This window comes from Amblyomma maculatum, chromosome 6 (genome assembly GCF_055883805.1).
Source record: "Amblyomma maculatum isolate TAMU_Amacu chromosome 6, ASM5588380v1, whole genome shotgun sequence".
NCBI lineage: Eukaryota > Metazoa > Arthropoda > Arachnida > Ixodida > Ixodidae > Amblyomma > Amblyomma maculatum.
This window is the reverse complement of record NC_139349.1, coordinates 77,891,002-77,913,212: the sequence shown is the minus strand read 5'-3', so window position 1 is coordinate 77,913,212 and position 22,211 is coordinate 77,891,002. Positions and strand designations below refer to the sequence as shown.

Genomic DNA, 22,211 nt, shown 5'->3' with positions numbered 1-22,211 from the left:
ACTACAAGCCAAAGTTATGGAAGTTTTAAGTTTCAGCTACACAAGTGCAACCACCCCCTTTCTACATCTTCTTATGTTTAAAAATTTTTCATGCAGTTGAGACCTTGTATAATAGCTTTATTGTGTTCCTTTAGTAAAAAAAAAAAAATAATTACAATCTAACGAGTAGGAGAGCCACAATGCTACCCGCAAAATAGAAGGGTAGGCAAAATTTTCATTTTGAGAAAAATGGAAAAAACGAATTGCAATGTCAAACACTAATTTAATCAAACAAAAACTGTAGAAATGCAGGCCACTGTGGCCTAGAAGGCTCCTGGACAGTAATCTGCGTTGGGTTTGCCCTTCTGCTTTCGTTTTGCTGCAGTCTGAAAAGCTGCAGAGGAAGCATGCTTCCTCTCTGCTCTCAGACATTCACTGGTGCAATGCACACGTTTACAATTTAAAATAGCTATAAACCTCCAGGAATGTAGTCTCTCTGCTTTCCTACGTCCAAGTGTCTCCTCTTTTATTTTGATTTGCAGTTGCAGCACATTCAGTTGTCACTTTTTTTTTTTTTTTTATGTACGTCGTTTTGCTATGTCCTCGCATCAAGACCGCGGTGAGGAACGTTTATTGCGGAAAAGAAATGTAATTTGGAGCTGTTTGCTGCTTCCCAGTGCTCTGCATTGCACTGGAAGCAAGTGAATTCCCTAAGGACTATGAACGAGGTCTGATCGGCGCAAACGCGCGGCGAGCTCTGCGAAGACGACGTGTCCCGCAGTTTACGCATTGGAGAATAAGTTTGACGGCGATTCCTTATCCCCGTTCACTTTTTTAAATGCCAATATCGCCGCCGTATGTTTTACGCTTCACCAATCTCGGCAAACTTTAGATCTGACGATCGTGAACTACGCATCGTCAAGCGGACTGTCCGCCGCACTGCCGTCATCGTTACGAACACAATCCGTCTATCGCTTCGTTGCTGGAGTTGGCGCGAGTTCAAGCTTTTCCTGTTTTGAGCTTATCTTTCTGCTCATCTGCGGCCTGCGTTATCACTGTCGCGGCGGGTGCGACCGCTGGCAGTAGCAGTCCCCCGTGCTGGGGAACACGCTAGGCCTACTTCAGGCTCGTACACACGATCGTTCGGCGCACGATTTTCGTCGGCCTGAGCGCGCACAGCCGGGGCAGGGCATCACTTGAGATGATTATTCAACTATTTTTTTCACTTTTTTCACAAATTCTTGCCACGAACGCACCTTGCGGTTCGGAACCAAGCGCGGCCGGCGCCGAGCAGACGCCGTCAGCCAGCTCCACCAATGGGGGGACGCCTTGTCGTCACGTGCACCCCGAAAGCCAATGGGATTGCAAATGCCACGTTTTCTTTTTTGCTATTTTTTACGCGACCAATGGGCGAATGTAAACAGCAGAGGCGGCAATTTGAAGACGAAAGGCGGCTCTTTCGAATGAGACCAAGATGGCTACGGTGCCGCGCACAAAATGGGAGCTGCGCCTCGCGGAAAATGGTTGTTTCGGGGGTCGTTTTCGGCCCAAATTTGGGCGACATCGATTATATAAATTGGCATTGTGACTAAAATACCGACCCTAGAGATGAAAAACTTAGCAGATAGGTAGATAAAGATCTACTGATTTCGCAAATCACATTTTCTAAAAAGTGATTTTTTCGCGATTTTTTGGTCCGAAAGACCCGTGTCCCCCCTTAATTGCAGCGATAGTTTGTGACTGCAAACATGGCAGTGGACAGGAAGATACTTCATTGCAGTGCAGTCATCAGCAGCGCCACCTGCTGCGGTGGCACCCTGGCTTTGGTCCTAAGCTGCTGATCCCAGGGTCATAGGTGTGACCTTGGCTGAGGCTGCCATATTTCTGTGGAAACAAAAAAACAAACCAGCCATATTTCTGTGGAAACAAAAAAACAAACAAACATCCATGTACAGTTATGATGTCGGCACACATGGAAGAATGTCAGGTTGTTTAAGTCTGAAGACCTACAATATGTCCTCGCTCATAGCCCATGTGTCCCTTAAGGTGCCCCACAATTTGCTATTTTCTTGCCTAACTAATGCACTGCAGGACAAAGGCCTCTTTTATAGCCTTTCAGTGACAGTACAGTGGGATTTCATCCATATAGTTGTCATGAGCATTGAAAAATGAAGCATTTTTACAAGAAATTATCAGGGCCGTGCGAATGTCATGTAGTAACTCGGGTTGAGTATCATGTAGTTTGGATATCGAACTTAATTCAGCAGAGCCAAATGCACTCAGCACCGTCAAGGAGACCTTCATTTGACCTTCAAGGGGCCTGAAAAAATGTTCAGATTATTGAATGTCCCCAAAAAATTGCCAAGAACTGTTTGCACAGTAATTTTATCTAATAAACACTTGGAATATGGATGTCTATACATTGAAACTAAGTGCCGGTGACAATTTTTCTGTATTGTCTTGCTCAAAAAGTTACCCTGGTTTGGTGTTGGAGGTGTTGCAGATATGCCGTATTCACTCGCATAGAACCCACACAAAAATTTGAAAAAAAAAAAAAAAAAAGGGCATTTAAGGGGGGACATGGGTCTTTGGGAACAAAAAAATGACCAAAAAGTCATTCTTCAGAACCTGCAGCTATTTATCTCCAAGTTCACCAATTTTATTCCTCCTGAACTGTGTATATTTATCATAATATTGAGTTGCGATCATCACGCGGCATTAAAATATACAACAAAACGGCATATTTTCCATTCCACGGGACTGCTGTTCCAACGCACCGATCTCGGCCATGTTAGGCTTGTTTGAAAGCGCAATCTTTGGGTTTCAATTTCCCGCCGCTGCTACTTGCCTGCTCTCATTGACCACTGATAAAAAGATTGATTCGCTGCTGCGAGCACGTCGAGCTATTTAATTGGCAGACTCCATCCTGCGTCATCTGCTGAGCGTGTCTGAGGCTCCATTTTGTTGAAGAGCCTGCACTGACGCACAAAGATGCCTCTCACGAAATTTCGCTCACGCCTCAAATTTGGCGGTAAGAGAAAGAGTGCTCGCAGTGCCAACCTTCGAAACCGTCTGGCATCACTCGAAAGCTCTGAGGATATGCAAGAGTTAGCGGTCGCAGAAGCAATCCCCGCGGTGGGCCTAGCAACGAGTTTGTCGGCGTCGACGCACAGCCCTCACCTCCGCCACACACGACAATGATGCAGCGTCCAGGCATCGTCGAAAATTAAAGAAAAGTGGAAGAAATGCTGCAGGAGTTGGAGTCAACCGCAGCAACCAAGAGAAAAGCGGACACCATTGGCAACTGTGACGCCCGTCCCCTTGACGGTACAAATGATAGCTGCGTTGATGATACATTTAATATTGTGAGTTTGAAAGCATTTCTCAAACTGATGCCTGCAGTGCTGTGCAAAGCATGTGGTGGGGACGTGTGGATGTCAAAAGGGGATCGTGAGTACGGTCTAGGCATAAAACTATCTTCTGTGTGCGAGAATTGTGGAGAGGCCTACTTAGCCTACTCGTCGCTGAACGAGCCAACTAACATTTCTGGCTAAGGTCATGGCTGATGACAAGGGGGAACATAGAAAATGTAGCTTCTTGTTTTTCTTTTTCTAACTCGGTTAAGCTACAGACAAGTGTAGCTGTTCAGGCCGTTCACTCAAGTATCGGGTGTCAAGTTCTCGCTCGACCTCTGATCCGGCCAAACCAGATCGGACAACCGTCCACAGATCAGTTCCGCCGCCATTGCAGGGCCGAAAACCTCACACTACAATGATAGGTGACCGTTGGCCGTGTTGATGTCGTCGCCGGTGTAATGCGAAAGATCAGTGCGTCGATAAGCTAAGGAACCGTACAGCCTACTGACTATGAGCGTGCCTTATGCTGAAGAAAACTTGCGTTACTTTATATTGCTTTCTTGCGGTAACATCTTCATCAAGCACTTCTGCATGAGGGACAACCACTGTGTCAATTGTCCCAAGAAAAGAAAAAAAGGACGTGCCATTTGATATTGCAGCCTGCATTGCAGACGACGCTCTGCTGCGTATCCTCTATGACATCACACGAGCATTTCAAAATAGCGGTTGCTCTCGGTGGGAGGAGCTTCCAAATTCCGATTTCTATCACATTTTTTTGTAATATGCTCCGCGTGCGAGGCTCTAAAACTTTACGAGTAGAATCACAGACCTGTATATTATTCACAGAAGTATAAAATGGCAATACATCGAAAGACCCTGTCATCGCCCCTCTTAAGGGGGGACATGGCTCTTAAAGCTATTTTTCTTAATTTTCGACCAAACTTGATAAAACTAGGTAGTACGATTCATTTTCTTGCACTGATTTCAAATATGTAACAATTTTTCCAATTGGCCAATTAGTTCAAAAGATAGATGAAATTAATTGTTCATGATTTGCGGAAACAATGAAAAAGTAACCACACTAAAAAAATTCGTATTGATACTTTGCTAGGTACTAGAAAGCATAATGTATACAATGTTAGGAGCACTTTTTTGATAAAACAAATATTAGCGATGTTATACCATTTCAAAGTCCACCATTTAAATGTGGGTGTCCTACTGTCTGACTTAGAGCAAAATTTAAAATTTTTAAAACTTAAATTGCAAAATCTGCTCCTAACATTGTGTGCTTTGCACTTTAGCTACATGCCACAACAGAAATTATGGTTCTACCTCCATTGAAGGCAGAGATATCGCTTCTGCAAATAAGCAAGAAGTCAAGAATCAGTGTTTTGAGAAAACGAGAAAAAAGAGATTGGCTCTCTTTTAATCAAAAATGCCGAGAAAATATTGCAATATTTTGCAATGTAAGTGACTAGAAGGCACCAGGGATGTAGTCAGACTGACTATGGCCACCCAAATGGCGTTTTTTGAAAGCGTGCTGCATGTCTCCAGTGGTCTTTCTCTGCCATGCGCTTCATGCTTGGTGTCCCAGGGTTGAGGTGCAGCTCTTTCAATATTACTACAGAGGAGTTTTGGCAACCAGCATTAAATCTCATAACAGTGCTATTTGTCGATTCTTGGTGGCTTGCATTGCGCGCAGCAAGGACGTTCACAACGAACGGGTTGCACTTCTCTTTTCCGTTCACATAGGGCGAGCTCCACGCCGACGCAACATCACCGCAGCACGCGCACTCGATAATAATCTTTATGGCGAGGCATATTCACACCTTTCCCTACTGTGACGCTACCACCGCACACCTTGCACTTTACAAACGACATCAACGCGTTCATTAAGTCCAAACTGACGACAACGAAGCCCGTCTCGATCCGATGGCGCGGCCGCAAGATCGTCAGCACGAGTGAAAAAATCCATCTTTCGCTTGGTGGCCGGTGTTGAAAAAAGAACTTGTAGCTTTTCTTGGGCTTCCATTTCTCTCTGCAACAACTCCGTACGCTGCAATATTTCGATGTCGCGCCGAATGCGGCTGCTGTCCAGAATGCATTCACTTGTCGGCGATCCAGTTAGGCCTAAGTCCACTTTGGTACTGTCCGCGGAGTACTGTCCGCGGCTTCGGCATCACTTGCTTTTGGCGGCAGACTATTCTCGACGCCGGCCGAAGGAACTGAGCGCTTCTTGAAGTTGTAGGCCGATCGTTTCTTCTTTTTGCCAAACTTGTGACTCGTGGCAAACTTCGGCGTTGCTTCCGACATCGTGCCGTACTCGTCACAACCCGACGACTGAACAAGGAGAGACGCGTCGCCTGCGGAGGAGCAGACGACGGGAACTTTGCGTGGCCAATCACAGCGCGCTTTTCAATCGCGTGTGCTTGCTCCGAATAGAACCGCGCGTTTGGACTTTATGCTCGGATTTCAATGTCACCAGTAAGCTGGCGGAGGCACTTGTGGCAAGAAATGGGAAAAGAAAAGCCGCTCTTTCCAACGAGACCAAGATGGCTGCGATCGCGCGTGTAGAAAACGACCTACGCGCCTCGGAAAAAAACATTGTTTTTTCGCGGATTTCAGCTGACAGTGATGCTATAAATTGATTCTGTGGCCCAAATACTGCATCGCGAGATATAAAACCTGGCGAATTAAAGAAATAGTAGCTACAGATTCTGAAAATGTCACTTTCAAAAAATCGATTTTTTCGTGATTTTTTCGTCTCAAAGAGCCCGAAAAGCTAGGCGCCCGTGTGCTGTGCGATGTCAGTGCACGTTAAAGAACCCCAGGTGGTCGAAATTTCCGGAGTCCTCCACTACGGCGTCTCTCATAGCCTGAGTTGCTTTGGGACGTTAAACCCCAAAACCAAACCAAACCAAACCAAAGAGCCGTGTCCCTCCTTAAGTACACGAACATGCAAGGTGAAGGTAGAAGATAAGATGTAGACAGAAGGGGTACAAGAGAAGGCCGAGGACAGGCTTTTGCCATTAAGTTCTTAAACAAAGCTGAGTGCAATCTTGTAATTTCTTTTTTACATACATGGCTCCAACTGGCTCTGTGTTTCTTCAGCAGAACTATGGTAATGGCTTGTCTTGTCGCATGCACAGGATGCTACCAGGTGACGAGTGTACGCCCGAGGCTTGGTTCCAGCATGGAAGTGAGCGAGTCGTCTTTGGGGGTCCTGGCTCCATCGGGTGGGGGCCAGCTGTACCTCCAGTATGTTGACCTCACTGACTGCCAGGCCCTGGAGGACTCTGGTCTCAAGGCCCTGGCCCGAGCCTGTCCACAGCTGACGCACCTGTTCTTGCGGCGTTGCGTGCGCCTCACCGACGCCGCCCTCAAGTGCGTGGCCAGCTACTGCGTTGTGCTGAGGGAACTCAGCATCAGTGACTGCATCCAAGTGAGTATGATGATAGCTACAGCCCACGGACCATACACACATGAACGGCGGTTTCTGTTTCACGCGAGAGTTGCAAGCTGCGGCGCTGTTAGTTTTAGCCGAATTCATAATACTGATGTTCCTAGATTACAGAAGAAAAAATAAAATATGTTCATTATTTTAAATATACGCTATTTTGAAATTCGTAATTCTGAAATTTCACATTGAAAACATAGGAAATCTGCCAAGGATTGTCAAAAAATTTGTCAATTTGAAAAATCATGTGGTGTTCGTAGTAACGAGATTTCACTGTAGTAACCAAAAACCCCTGAGTTGTCACATTAAGCATACAGACTATTATAAAACCTAGTAATTCTAACTTGGTTATATCAAAATCCTCTGTAATTTGAAGAATTTGCGTACAGTAAAACCTCGTTGATTCGGCCTGCTCACTCCCTCCCTTCAAAAATGTACATAGGCCTATGGCAGCAAACTCTTTAATTCAGGGCTAAATTACATGTGCACCGGTTAATTCGGACTAGAACTGGCCGAGGCTGCCGCGGAAATTAGTTTTCGGAGCACGCATCACTATGGCCATCATTCCCCAAGGACCGGAAACGCCGGAAACCACTATTTCAAAAACGTACGGAAGGCGGCGCTGCTCTACACACACACACACACACACACACACACACACACACACACACACACACACACACACACACACACACACACACACACACACACACACACACACACACACGCACGCGCGCGCGCGCACACACGCGCACACACGCGCGCACACACACACACACACACACACACACACACACACAGTGGGTTTTAGGAGCATGCATGGCACTCATCGCTACAGCCATCATCTATCCATCTGCGACTCCGCTGCTGGGCCGACGATCCGGCTCGTACTTCAGCCTCCTTACACTACCGCCGCGCTTCACCCTATGGATCAAGGGGTTATCCAATATGTAAAAAAAGTATCATAGGCAAGTGCTGGAGCGTATGCTTCTTTGCATGGATCGGAAGCAGGCATGCGTCATCACGCTTTTAAGTGCCATTCATATTCTGGCTCGTGTGGGCGCACACGCTGCGAGGAACTGTGGATTTGCGCGGTCTGCTACAAGCTTGGAGCCTGCAGCAGAGTAAGACGATGAGTCATTCATCAGCCTGCTCCCCATTGAAGTGAATCTCGCCGACTACACTTCCGTCGATGACGGCGTTGTCGCTGGCCAGTTACCGTATTAAGTCAGCCCCTCCCAAATCGCATGTCCCAGGGAAAAACAAAAACAAAAAACATACCACGGAGGATGCTCTCAACAACGAAAATTTATTGCCTGGCTGTACAACTCGTCTCCACTTCAAATCACATATTTCGGCGATATATGCGGCAAGCTTGGCCTCCAAACTCTGGATAGCATACCATCTGTATCCCTTGGAAGCCTCTTCGCTTTGCATCAAAGTTCAAAATTTTGTCTCGCTGCCCCCGCTACCACCGCCACTCCCGCATAACCTGTTTCGAAACTTCGAACTTGCAGCCCACACTGCAGTTGTTTCTTCGGCATAAATGATAGCCGCCTCCTTGAAAGCTGCACAGAACAAGCGACGATTGCTTTTTGGACTGGAGAGCTCGTGACGAAGCATGTAGGTGGTCGTAAAATCAAAAGCGCGAACTCAACGAACGATCGGTGTCGGCTCTTCCATCAACTATCGGCTCTCCCTGGAAGTGCCGCCGTGTCATGTGACTCGACGCGACTGACGTGCAAAAAAGGAGCGTAGCCGCGATTCGAACAGCGGCTCTTCCGTAGACTATCGACACTCCAGAAGTTGCAGTTCGTGCTGCGCAGTAGAAGTTAACAAATTCTTCCCGAGAAGCACGCACAGTAACTGAATGTTGCACTTAAAGCCGTAGAAGAAACAAATGTGCCATAGCCTTCCTGATGTGGTTATTGTCTGGCTCTTGTTATCAGTGTCATGCTTTGGTTTCATTTGTAAATCGACCCCACAACTTTCGATTTTTGAATTTTAAAAAGGGATCAACTTACAATCGTGTAAATACGTAAGCAGTGATGAGATAATCAGCGATGCTCTCGATGTGGCAGATGAGGCGTCCGGTGAAGATGGCTCGCTCGATAATTATGAGCCCCCATGTGATGAGCCCCGGTGGGGTGCGTCGTACCGCTACAGAAGTCGCGGATGCTCTCGCAGTTTTAGAGGACTTCTGTTATGATACTCCTGGCAACACACTAACCCTGGAAGGGTTGCTCATGTCCACAAACTGGTCCTCACTGCCCAGCTTTCCACGAAAAAGCAAACGAGCATTTCTGACTTCTTCACAAAGTAAAGGTATGCAATGAAAGGAAATTCACGTTTTTTTTTCTGCTTATTAGATAATTTGACATTCGGATAATTCGGACATTTTTTTCACTCCCGTGAGATCTGAATTAACGAAGTTTTACTGTACTTTCATAATTTCAAACGTAAATTTGACCAAATGATTTGAAGTGGCAGCTCGCACTATCTCATTTAATTAAAAAATCTGGTGTGCTATATGGAAACAGCCTATATCAAATTTCATTACAAATCCAGGAAGCATAAGTGTTAAACAACTGCAAAGTGCTACTGCGGGTTATGTCCAATGTTTGATATTCGAAGTTTTCCAGCCCCGATACTCCCAGCACAGTTAACTAGGCATGTGCAAATAGGGAATTTTACAGCTAGAAGCTCTACTACTGTCTGCTAAGGTTAAGTTTGGTGAGCGTTTGACCTTGACCGCATGTCCGGAACACAGCACTTTTTTTTTATTTGAGGACTTGCCATATGGCATATAATGGGGCTGTCTTTAGCTTAAAGTAAGTAGTGTAGTCTATTGTCATCAAGAAACTGGAGCAAGCTCCAGCTCTTAACATTGTCCGTTTCTTCACACACCTGCCAAGCTTGCTATGGAGCGACGCAGCTGTGCACGCTTGCCCGACTCTTCCACTGTGATACCACATCACTAGAAGAGGGTATAACAGTTGCTTCGCTTTGCGTTTGCTGGCGGTTTCTCCTCCAGTTTCGCCTCGATGAGGTGCGCAACGAACCGAGTGCGTCTACACATTGGCGGCAGCAGTGTCAAGCTGCGTCCGATCATCCAGTAGAGCTTTTCACTCTGTATATCTAGGTTTAGAAGAGTTAAACCTCACCAGTTTTGTTCAGTTCGAAGCTAATGTGAAATTCAGATAGCTTCAAAGTGAGGCGAATAGAGTAAAACCTCGTTAATCCGGATTGCAAGGGACCAGCAAAAATGTCCGTGTTAACCGAATTCCGGATTATCGAATTTACCATGAAAACAAAAAAAAAATGTACTGGGAATATACGCTTTCCCTTATTGTTGTGAAAAACTATTATTTTTGTTTGTTTCTTCATCGTTATATTTGCACGGTAATTTTTTTCAGCCCCATCAAGTTGTGCACGCTCAGTCTCTTGTGATCAGACGCAAAATTCCCCTAGTACAGCGACAGCCTTGGCAGCCTTTTTGCACAGTGCGACATTGTGCCAGTGGCTGCTCATGACTTTTATTGCCGGAACAGTTTCCGTCTTCATAGAGAACTTCCGATAATATGTCGTCAACGGTCAGCATGCCAGCGACGGCAGCATCGTCGTCGCTTTACTGGAGTGGTGGTTGTCATCGTTGTAGAGCACAACGGCAGCTGCAACAGGCCCCAAACACAGTCGAACAGAGCAGTGGGCACTTATTTTCATGATTTTGCGCGCTGTCACGATCGCATCACAAACAGTCGGGACAAAAAAAGTCAGGCATGCAGTCAGTGCAGCCATCGCAGCCACGGGACAGCAAAATGCGAAGTCTCATCACCCTATGATGATCATGATAATATGGCCTCTCCCTATCAAGCGTGCGGTCAACGGCACCACCTCGCCACTGCTCACATGATCCGCTTGATTAACCAAACGGGCCAAAGTACAGTCGCCAACCTATTTTTCGGGCCCTCAGGTGGCCAGAAAAATTGTCCAGAAAACTAGGCAGCCTGAAATAAACGAGTCCACATTATGAACATCACTTTATTTACCGAGAGGCCTTAAAAACTGGTCAATCTGTTTCAGTGGGAGAACCGCGCAACTGTTGGAGCGGCGCAATGTTCAAAGAGGCGCTGCCGCAGACACTGGCAAATCGCTGCTTCCACGTGGCTACGTCAACTCCTTTTTTCTTTGCTTCTCCTGCATGAAAAAAAAAAAGAACGAAAAATAGCGTTGGTGGCCATTGTAGCTGTCTCTTTGCGGTTGCGGTGGTAGTGGAAGTCATTTGTTATGCACATTGGTTTCAGAAAAAGCGACGCTGTCTTGTGAGCTCTACCAACCATCTGGAGTTGCAGTGCGTCTTGGACCTTGAATGCAAAGCCCTCTCGGAGGTCGTGTCGCAGCCGGACTCGAGCGGCGGTGGTGTATGCTTTCTAAAAAGCACACTGTCGCCGCCGCTCGAGTCCAGCCATGGTTGTGTTTAGTTGGGACACTCGGTGTATTGCAAAATGAAGTAAGACCAGCATCTGTTGTCGGTTGGCGGCGGCCACTTTTCGGTGCACTAGACAGATGAGCAATACTTTTTTCCCCCTCCATGCTCTTGATCGCTGCCTGCAAATGAATTCGTGCTGTGGCGACCCGCGCGCAGCTACACACAAGTCGTGACGTATGGTCACGTGATAGAAGTACAACCACGCTGACTAGCCCATCCTTTGTGGGGCGGGGTTCCGTCACCGCCAGACCTCTGTCAGATGCCAGTGCAACGGAGCAGGGAAAAACCGGCGTGAGAACGGGACTTCGTGGTCATGTGACGATTTGCAGCAAGCTTCACCTTGCAGGAGTGTGCAGCTAGCGGAGCCTGCTATTAAGAATGCATGTAACACAGGTTCGAAGTTGCGGAAAAACAAAATGGCAGTGATGCTGTGGCAATTTTTCATAGCTTTTCACCTGAGATCGAGAGAAAAAGTCCAGAAAATTAAGCGAGAAAAGTTTTCAAGCATCCAAAATTTTCATAGGTGTTATACATTGACTCTGTGGAGTGCACGAAGATGCCATAAAAGGTCTGAATAATGCTGCAGATCCAGAAAATTGGTCGGTGACTGCAATAATGATCGCCTTGTTGACCATAATGGTATGTTGAAGAATGCACTGGTACTCTCATTCCACTTATTGTAGAGCCTGCAAGGAAAAATAAAAGAAAATATGCCAAGGGAAGCTGCAGGAAATGAAAAATCCTAAGCAGGGGCAATGAAATCGCAGCCCGTGACGTTGTCGAGGCTTTCGACATTAGCAAATGTGGAGGCGATTGTATAAGCACGCCCTTTGTTACAATTTGCAAAAAATGGAAGTGCTTTTTTTGGATATGTGCAGAGACACTTTTCTGTAGCCATTTGTTATCTCTTTGTTTCTACTTGCGCGCATGCGTAGGTCCTCTTCTTTGCCGTTGCCCTCTATGTCTTCAGACCTTTCGTGACCCTTGGAGAAACCGGTTTGACTGGGCTGTTAAAGTTGGTAGCCATCAATTCTTACCTGTGCTATGAGAGCAGCCCTGTGTCCAATAGGGCAGTGCCCTTCTTCACCCCTTTGGGACATTGTGTATATATTCACTCGCCTTCTAAGTGAATGAACAGTTGTGCAGGTTGCGCATCTCCCTTCTGTGATGACTGTTTCACGCTTCGTGTTATTCGTACCTTTTTATTATTATTACTTTTTTTTTCTTTTTTTGAGATCATGCATTAACGAGCTTTCGGGTTGACTCATTTACAGTTTCTAAAGTAAATTTGGTCAAGCGGAAGATAGTGGTTGCCCTGCTGCTATACCTGATTCCAAGAGTGCTCTATGCATTAAAAAAAAATGCGTGTCAGTTCTGCTGAAGAAAATTCTAATTGCATGCCATTTTCCTGGCTTTTTCATGCTGGGGTCACTTGCCCGCACAAGTGGTATGTAACACGAGAGCAAGCTTGCAGTAAATGCTAGGGCGCAGGCGCGCATCGGAATCCGAAACTACGGAACCAAAGCCGCAGTAGTCGAGTCTGAAACCACACAAATTCATGCTGGCTTCGCTTTGTGAACACGCGCACACACACACACTGAACCATTGGGCTCAGTTTGTTTCCCACTGATGGAATGCCTTGTCAACTCTTTCAGGTGACTGACTTTGGCCTGTATGAGCTGGCCAAGCTGGGCCCTCACCTTCGCTACCTGAGTGTGGCCAAGTGCGAACGAGTGTCGGATGCGGGGCTGAAGCAGGTGTGCCGGCACTGCTATCGACTGCGCTACCTCAATGCCCGGGGCTGTGAGGCTGTCTCGGACGCTACCCTTGAAGTCCTGGCCCGCTCCTGCCCAAGGCTCCGGGCCCTCGACGTGGGCAAGTGCGAGGTATGTCTCAGGAGAACGCACATTTCAGTGATTGTGGAAGAAAACGGTGGCAGGTAGAGCAGATGTCAAGGTTGCGAGCAGCGGAGATTGTTATGTAATGGCAAGCTGATGAATACAGAACTGCAGTTGATTCGAGATATATCGAAGTCGAATATGTCAAATTATTGGGTATATGGAACTCATTCAGTGGACATTCAATATATTGTACTCCAATATTTGGTATCTTGTATATATATGGGGGGGGGGGGCTTTTAATAGCATCCAACTATCACATTTTGTGCATGGAGCGCTGCGCGGCCCGTGGCACCTGCTGACTGCATTAGTGCTGAAAAACTGCGTGACGAGGTGACCGTGAGGTCTGCGTGAAAGAGAACTGAAACAGCTATATTACTGTGCGGTGTGAGGCGCGAGCAGCGCGAACTTCTTCGCTCCGGTCAGTCCCTGCCACATATTGGCGTGCATGCACGGGCCTATGGAGTGGTACATGAAGATGCACCCAGTGCGCTCTCCATTTCGATGCCTAGCGAGATGCGACGCTCGGTGCAGTTGCTGCTGGTATGCCAGCAGGCCTGCAGGAAGTGTGCCGCTGACGTGGGCACGCTGTATTCACTTCTGGGTTACAAAGGGACTTCTCTATTGGCATGATTTTATTGCGGCCCGTCGCGTAGTCCCAGGAAGGGCCACATTTGACCTTGAACAGCCGCGAAGAAGATGAAGACTAAGAAGAAGACGACGAAGAATGCTCTCGGTCACTCGCAGCTTATGCTTTCGCTCCACATTCGGTTCAGCAGCATTGAACTCTTCTCATTTATATGTGGGCTGGTAACTTACGCTCTCGCATCATACTCTTAAAGGATGAGCTTAAGGGGGGACGCGGATCTTAAACTGGTCAAAAATGGGCGAAAAATTGATTTTGAGAAAAATGCATTTTCGGAATGTCTGTACCTTTGAGCACTAGCCTTCAAAATATCAACACTGAATTCGATCGGGAAATGCGGTAAAATCGACTTTTAAAACGCCACGGGAGCCTCCAAATGGCCAAAAAAGGGGTGAAAATTGTTCGAACTTCCCGCGCGCGCCGCGGGTGAAGCAGCCGGCTGGCCGTTGCCATCTTGGACTTGTTTTGAAGCTTGTTTCTTTGTGCGCATTTTGCGACATCTCCAAATGACGTCGTTCAAACAGAACGACCACCGTCGCGGGTTTTCCGAAAGCCGTTTCCGGTCCGCTGATTGGCTGGAGCGCGCGCTCGCGAAGCGAGCCCCTCGTCTCGCGCTTCCCATTGGCCAGTGCGACTGACGTCATTTTTTTTGTTTGTTTGTTTTTAACGTTATTCGTCGCGGCTGCTGCTTCGCTCGTTTATGATGCGCTTTCGCGATCGTTATCAGTCGTTCCCGCAGCCGGTGCTGGTCTTTAGACGTAGCTCGGTAGACGTAGCCGTATCAGGAGTGTGTTGAAAACGGAAGCGCCTAGCGAGTGCGCGTCGAAGAACGAGTGCGGCGGCGCGCTGCCAGGGTCGCGCGGCGTGTTCTCGACCTAGCTGCAGCACGTCCGGCGGCATACAATCGTTTGCGAGCGGTTCAGAGGCATCAAACATAGCATCGATAGATTTAACTGTTCAGCTGATACTCATGGTCCTCACCGACGCTACCACTTCGTTGCTTTTTTATCGCGTCGCTTCAGACGACAGACGAGCCTGACATCGCGCCGTTGCCCGCGTTCATTTTCCGCGGACGGTTTCTTTTTTTTTTTTTTTTTTTTTCCAGATTGTCTAAGTAATTGCGTCGCTGCGCTCAAGGGGTGTGAAAGTTCGACAGCAAGGGACTCCGCGTGCGGCCCTGCATGCGCTATACAGCAAAGTAGCAAAGTTTCATTCTGCAACATCAGCCAATTTATTAGGTCATTCCAGTATGCCACTGTGCTTCAGCCTTAAACTTTGTGCAGGTTTATTAATATTGCAAGACCGTTTTATCGTAATCTTGAGTAACTGCACACAGCCTTACTGTGCTTTTTCTCTACATTGTCGCCGAGTGACAATGACAAATTTAGCACCACTGCAGTCATATTGAAAAGATCAGGGGGTTATCCAACACTTACATCACTCTATCGAGATTTTTTCAAATTGCCATTAAAATAATATTGCATGTCAAAAAATTTTGCTGATTTCCTAATGGCATACACTACCTTGGCCATGGGTAATGGTGATAGTTTCAGTTTTAGTTGACATATTCAAAATCCAAAGACAGTTTTGGAAATGGGAAGAGCATGATATTTTTGGTGAGAAATATCACAGTGAGGCTACTGGTTGTTCAAGTTATAATATGTGGTCAAACTTCAAATGCAGTTTTTTCAGTTTCATATTTTTGGTCGATCTCTACAGTCTTACGCAGGGTTTTGATAACTTCTTTTTAGTTCACACAAATAACTTTGGTACCATTTTCTTCAGAGAGAAATGAAGTACCCGATGACATTTTTAGTTTTTTAGTTTAGGCAATGGATAAATGTCAATTTGAGATTAGCTTAATGAGTTCGTTTCAAATAATGCAGCCCTTTACTCTCACCATAATATGTGAGAATGACATGCCTTTTTGAGGAAAACGAAGGATGTCATCGGGTATGGGAAGGCATTGGCTATCAATCTATGTAATTAAAAGCAACAAAATGCAATGAGAAAGTTCATTAAAGCTGCGTAAGAAATTCACTAATTATGCTCTGGACTTTGTTAGATATCTCTTGATCTAATACCACCAGCTCAATTATAATTACATTTTTGAAATCAGGAGAGAAAACCACATCTGTGTGCAAAGTTTCGTGAGATTCTAGCCATAACTAAAAAAGTTAGTTTTAAGACCCTCGTCCCCCCTTAAGTGTCCCCAATATAGCACCTTACACTGGTAGAACGTGATAGGAGAATAATGCTGCAGGCAAAAGAAGCTCCCGCCATTGCTATTGCAATTCAACTAGGGTTAACTAGAGTTAAACTACAACAAATGTTTTGTTCTGAGTTATTGATATATCGAACTATTTCGCGATGCCCTTCGAATTCGACACATTTGGGATCGACTACCTAATGGACTGCGATGGCATGTTTTAATGGCAGTTTTCCTATTGTGAGCACTCCATCCCACACACCACTACCTGCTTTGTCGTCTTGCAGTCCGTTTCATGACCGGTAGTGACCAAGCAATCATACCAGTCGCAAAGTAAAGGAGGGGCCCTGGCAATCAGAATGGTTTCAGGGAGAAAAGATGAATAGCTTGCCGCCGCAGTTGCCGAGCTGATAATCAGATGAGAGCTGGTTCACGGAACTTTCAGGGCACGGTCACTAGGAGCTGATGGCAGCAGTTACCGAGCTGACGATCAGATGAGAGCTGGCCTACGAGGCTTCCAGGGCACTGGTTGCCAGGAACTGATGGCAGAGGCCCATAGTTGCACCGTACAGCATGGGCTTGGGACTCTATGCTCATGTCCAGGCTGCTTCTTGGGTCGGTGTGATTGTAAGATCCGATTGCTGCCATGGCTTCATTCCATCAAATCGTGTGGCCAAGACGGTTGGGGTGAACGGCAAGTGTGGTTCAAGCAAGCAGGCTGGGACAAGCAGGCTGGAACGTAGCCGGGCGACCTAGACCAGCTAATGACTAAGGCAGATGCAGGGAGCCAAAGCTCCGAGACTAGAATGGTGAGAGATGCTCACATCCTCCACCAAATGTGGCGTGATGATGCAGACTTCTGGAGAAACTAGGTTCTGCTGCGGAGTGAGCTGATGCATTTCGCTATTACCTTTTGCTCTATAGCAAGCGCTGTTTCGCCAACATATGCTGGCGGGCAGCAGGTCTACGAATTCGCAAAATTCCCCGGCTGCAGGGCACTCTGTACGATGTGCAGGATTTCGGATGATCCGAACACCTTTCTACGCACTACAAATGATACGAACGTTTGAACCTCGACCACAGCCGTGAGCAGTTTGCGGCGGTGCATGGCCCATGTGTCATTGCCGTCGTAATTGGCTATAGTGCTTTGCTTTAAGAAGGAGTTCTTGGCAGTGCGCAGCTGGCATATCGCTGGCATTACGATGGCCTGTCATTCTTTACGCGCCGCGGTAAATCTGGAGCAGCCGGCAAATCGCCTGCGTTGCGATATGCACTGCACACAGTCAGAGGCGCGCGGCCTGCAAATCGCCTACGTCATGATCGTCTGTCGCACTTTACAGACCGCGAGAAACTTGCAGTGGCACATAGCCCACAAATCGCTGTTGTTTATTAGCTGCGAGAAATTTGCAGTGTGAGGAGGCCCGCAAATCGTCTGTCGCACTTTGGCAGCACAGTGCGCAAATCGCTGACATTGGGATTGGCAGTCGCTCTTTACAGGACACGAGAAACTTGTGGCTGGCCCTCAAATCTCCGACGCCACAATTGGCTGTCGCGCTATCCATCGGGAGCAGTTCGCAGAAGCTTACGCTCCACGCATCGCAAGTGTCGCAATCGTCTGTCATGTTTTACATGCTGCAAGTGGCGAGCTGTGGCTGGCGGCTGTAATTAAATTTCTTTAGCTGTAAACAGATCTACGTGAATGTCTCTCCCATGTTTCTGCATACTGATATTTGTTAGTTTTTATAATATGAATTTTTTTGCGACCTCGTGAGTTCATGTCACAGAGATTCTACTGTATTAATTGTTCATTGCTGACTTTCACTCTACCGACAGTCATTAATAATTGAACTTAGGTATTTCTTGAGCTGCCTCTTGTGTGCATGGTGCTCTTTGCATGCATTCCAGGTGGGGAGGGATGGAAGTCAAGGCACGCAGTTATACCTCAACACCTTCTGAAAGCTGTGGCGGTTATTTGAGGTTCAAATATTGCTAACCCCTGTACTAGATGATCGTCCTGTTGGTTATGTTTAGCGGGATTCTGACGGATGGCTACTGCTGGCTGTACTACCCCGAAGCAAGTTCTCTCCTAACTAAAGAGGGCTATCTTAATTATTGTCTTGAGTGGAACACCCTTTCCCAGTCTCAAACGATGCAATCTGTGTACAGCGTAGGGCTTGAAACTTGATTCTCTACTCTGCGTCTGGCCAGGTTGGGGACCGGGGCCTGGCCTGCCTGGCCCGCCACTGTCTGAACCTGCGCAAGCTGAGCCTCAAGTCCTGTGACCTGGTCACAGACCGTGGCCTTCAGGCACTGGCCTACTTCTGCCGAGGCCTGCAGCAACTGAGCCTGCAGGATTGTGCGGGGGTCACTGTTGATGGCTACCGCATAGTGCGCAAGTACTGCCGCCGCTGCATCATCGAGCACACCAACCCAGGCTTCAACTAGACCCCACTGGTGCCAATGGCTTTTGCCACCCTTCCTTTTGGGGCAGTTTTTTAGAGTGATCATTTTTGGGGACACTGCACTTTGTCAGGGTTCAGTTGGATAGAGCAGCGAGACTGGGTGGAAGGAAAAAAAATTGGTGGTCAAGCATATTTAGTTAGTTGTCATCGGTTTGAATTTGGGTATTTGTCCATGAGGTACACTGACAGGGATAGAATATTATTATTTGCACCCCACCTTGGTGGTGCAGTGGTCAGGGTGCTCGACTACTGTGCCCAAGGATGCGGGATTGAATCCCAGCCGTGGCTGCCACTCTTCGGTGAGGGCAAAAAGCAAGGCGCCCGTGTCCTGTGCGATATCTATGCACGTTAAAGAACCCCAGGTGGTCGATATTCCGGAGCCCTCCACTATGGCACCTCTCATAGCCTCAGTCACTTTGGGACGTTAAACCCAACAAACCAACCAACCAATTATTATTTGCGTTGAGTTGCTTTAAAAAGCAGGCCTGCTCTTTTTTTCTACACTGTGGCCCCTGAGGAAAACCATTCGTAAGATTCACAGTGTAATCTGAGGTATGGCTAGATTACCTGATTGCGGCGGGAACGCATGCTTGCTTTGCTATGTTTCGTTGCCATGTTTGCAAAGCAGGTAGCAACACTAACAAACCTTTATGCACTTGTTTCATTTCATCAGTAGTAAGCACTCACTTTGTGACGACGAAGTCTCATCTACTTAGAGTCCTTGCCTGTTCTGGGCTTCCCAGTGAATTTATTTATTCATTTTTTTTTTATACCACTTGTACTGGGGGATTCCTACAAGGAACGTGGGTGCCAGCATTGGCACAAGTGTAGATGTTTAATGAATGAGCATGAAGAGAGAACACTTGGCAAACGAGCAACAGCTCGCAATTTTTGTGCTGTAGTGCAAATGCCCCTCACGGTTACATGAAGCGAATGTGGACCTCGTGGCCCGTTCGATTCAGGCAGCCATACTTCACCATTCACTTGGTGCTCCCTAGTATATTAGACCACGTAGCAAGCATATTAACGCATCGTCTAACGACTGAATGTTTGATCCGACGACTTTACTCTGGGCAAAGAGCATCCGAGAAGCACATGTAAGCGCTGAAGAGATTCCTGCATTTTCCTACACTTTGTCTTCTGTTACATGTTGCAGTACATGGCTGAGAAAGGGTTTAGAAACACTTTTCTGCGATGAAATTGGGCATGTTGCATTTGGTACAGTACATTGGAAGAAATGCGATGGTGAACTGTGCTCATTTCACTGATTCACTGTACCGAAGGTTGTCGAATATTGGACCGAGGTGTCACCAAAAATGATCACTTTAAAAAGCACCCTCTGGATGCTTACAGTAAAATATAGCCAAGTAGCCGGGTACTGCTCCCTTCCATATTGGAAGCAGCTGCTATGGAAAGCAAGGCGACTAATTGTTCAGTCATGTAGTCACTGTGCGTGTGAACTGATGTGTAAGATAATGCTTAGTTGTTCTATATTTTTGTACAGTTTTTCAATGTGACTTTTACAAGAAGGACTACCTGTATTTTATAACTGCACTGCCACTAGTTTGTAGAAACTTGGGTACCATTTTACAGCAGAGTTCGGTGGTTCAACCTAGGCACGTTTTTAATGCAGGAGAAGATGTACCGGAAGGGGATTTGTTCCGTCTCAACACTTCGGAAAGCGTTTGTTTTTGCTAGGGTGTCAAAACTATGCGGCTCCGGAAGTCTCTCTTGTCTGCTTTACATCCTTCATTTGCACGCCCTTGTACTCCAGGGTAAACATATTGTAAACATATTTTAGGAACTTAATTTGTCGCCGTAAATAGTTTTTTTTTTTCACACGCACACAGTTGTTACTGAAATTTGTGCAATATGTTGATCTTGCAAAGGCTTTTGTAGAAGGGTAAATGCACCTGGGCTCAGAGGTAGGCAGCATATACCTACACCAATCAAAATGTTTTGTTTGATTGTGGTCACAAGTATTGAGTCCATATGTGGGGAAAAAAGAGTGGAAATTTAGGTGAATGTAGTATATTCGCTTCTCTCACTTTGCTTGGTCTCTCTCTCTCTTTTTTACATTTCTGTGACATTATATATTGCACCACTGTTGTAAACTTTCCATTCAATGAGTAAATCATTGAGGCATGAGTTTCAAAGTATCCCAGGTTACTGTCCAGACAAACCTATCTCCTTTAAACTGGAATTATTTTAATCCCCTACTTTTTATGTCTGGTTGTGTGTTGGAAACCCTGTTTGCTGCAAACAGCAAGAAACTCCATGGGCCTGTGAACCATAAACGAATGCTGCTTCAGTGAAGTTTCTCTCGTAAAATATCTTCAACTCCCACACGAGGATCCCTGAGAGTTAATTCTTCAGATTTCCTGCGACATTGCAGAGTTATTTTCAGGTCCCTGACAGTTTCTCATGCCTGCCATTTATTTCCAGTGTCAAGTAGCTGTAATATCGCACAAGAAAGGACATAATATATTTAAGCATGATCAACATACTTCTCTCTCTCTCTCTCTCTCTCTTTGCCTTTTTTTAGGCATTATGTGGTACCTTGCACAGTGTAATAATGCAGCTATAATTTTTTTTTAAACGTGAGGAGCCTTTTTGTAATAAGATGCTGGAGTAATTTTGGTAACAATAATTACAGAAAGCTGGTACAAAGACTTTCGGGACATCCTTTTGTTCACTCAGATGTATCGTGCATTTCAATGAACAAAAGGGGTATTTTTTTAGTCACCAGTCTTTCGACATGGTATCAATTATTTGGAGTTGAAAGAATCTGGCATTGCAGGGGAAGGGCTCTCTTCATAATTGCAGCTAGAAATGTCGAGTGAATATATGAAATAACCTCTAAAACTTTGGTTATTGCCGTGTTTTGTGTTCTGTGGAATAATTCTTATCAAAATGCTACCTTAATAGTTGAGTCTGATTGCATCATTACAGGCATCCGGGGGTTTATATTTCTGCTTACTGTTCTCTCTCTGTTTTCTGTTATTCATTGCGTTAGTTTCACTGTTCATTTCCCAGCTGCTGCGGGTGCAGCAACGTGGAATGACAAAAATATTTATGTTGCAACTTGATTTCCCCACATGCTGGTCATGGGGGAATTGTTGAGCATTTTATCGCTTGGTACACCCTTTATATACTTACTTCACCTTTTTTATACGTGCTGCTTGGCATTCAAGGTGCTTATTGTGAATACTGCATAGACCTTATGGACTGTTCTCAGCGTAGCGTGTGTCCATGACATACTTAAAAGATGTGTCAAATATGCTCAATCTGTTCGCATCTGGACTTTTCTCAAGCTTCCTGTGCAACTTTGGCTGTACAAAAATTCTTGTTCTTTTGATCATGAGCTTGTGAATTATGTACAAAATGCTTCCCACGTGATGTATGCCATTAAGGAATCTGAATTTTGGCTTTAAGCGAGCGCTTACTGTTTCATTGGTTTACACTGCCACGTGTTTCTTATAGAGGAGGAAGTCGGAAGTGGTACATGTCTTCAAGGCCGTCTTTATTGCTGCAAAACTTGGGGAGTGCAGTGTGCCTTCAGGAGTAGACAAATTAGCCTTACAATTTTCATTGGTGCATTTCCCAACACTGTGTTTCTCTGGTACACATCATTTTTCAGGTCCAATACAGTTGAGCCCCCTTATAATGGGAAAGTAGTAGAGAAAGATCTTGCTTTAAAATAGGTCTCTTATAA

The 22,211-nt window shown here is 46.1% G+C and overlaps 1 protein-coding gene across 2 annotated transcripts in view; it reads left to right on the top strand.

The window, feature by feature from the left end:
• The window catches only part of Fbxl7 (F-box and leucine-rich repeat protein 7), a 90,941-nt gene extending 70,608 nt beyond the window's left edge, over positions 1-20,333 (top strand). For both annotated transcript variants that reach the window (XM_084606981.1, XM_084606979.1), the window contains 3 exons: positions 6,485-6,777; positions 12,937-13,167; positions 18,243-20,333. In XM_084606981.1, coding sequence (XP_084463107.1) covers positions 6,485-6,777; positions 12,937-13,167; positions 18,243-18,479 — 761 coding nt within the window. In that variant the 3' untranslated portion in view covers positions 18,480-20,333. The remainder of the gene's footprint in view (positions 1-6,484; positions 6,778-12,936; positions 13,168-18,242) is intronic.
• The last annotated feature ends 1,878 nt before the right edge of the window (positions 20,334-22,211 follow it).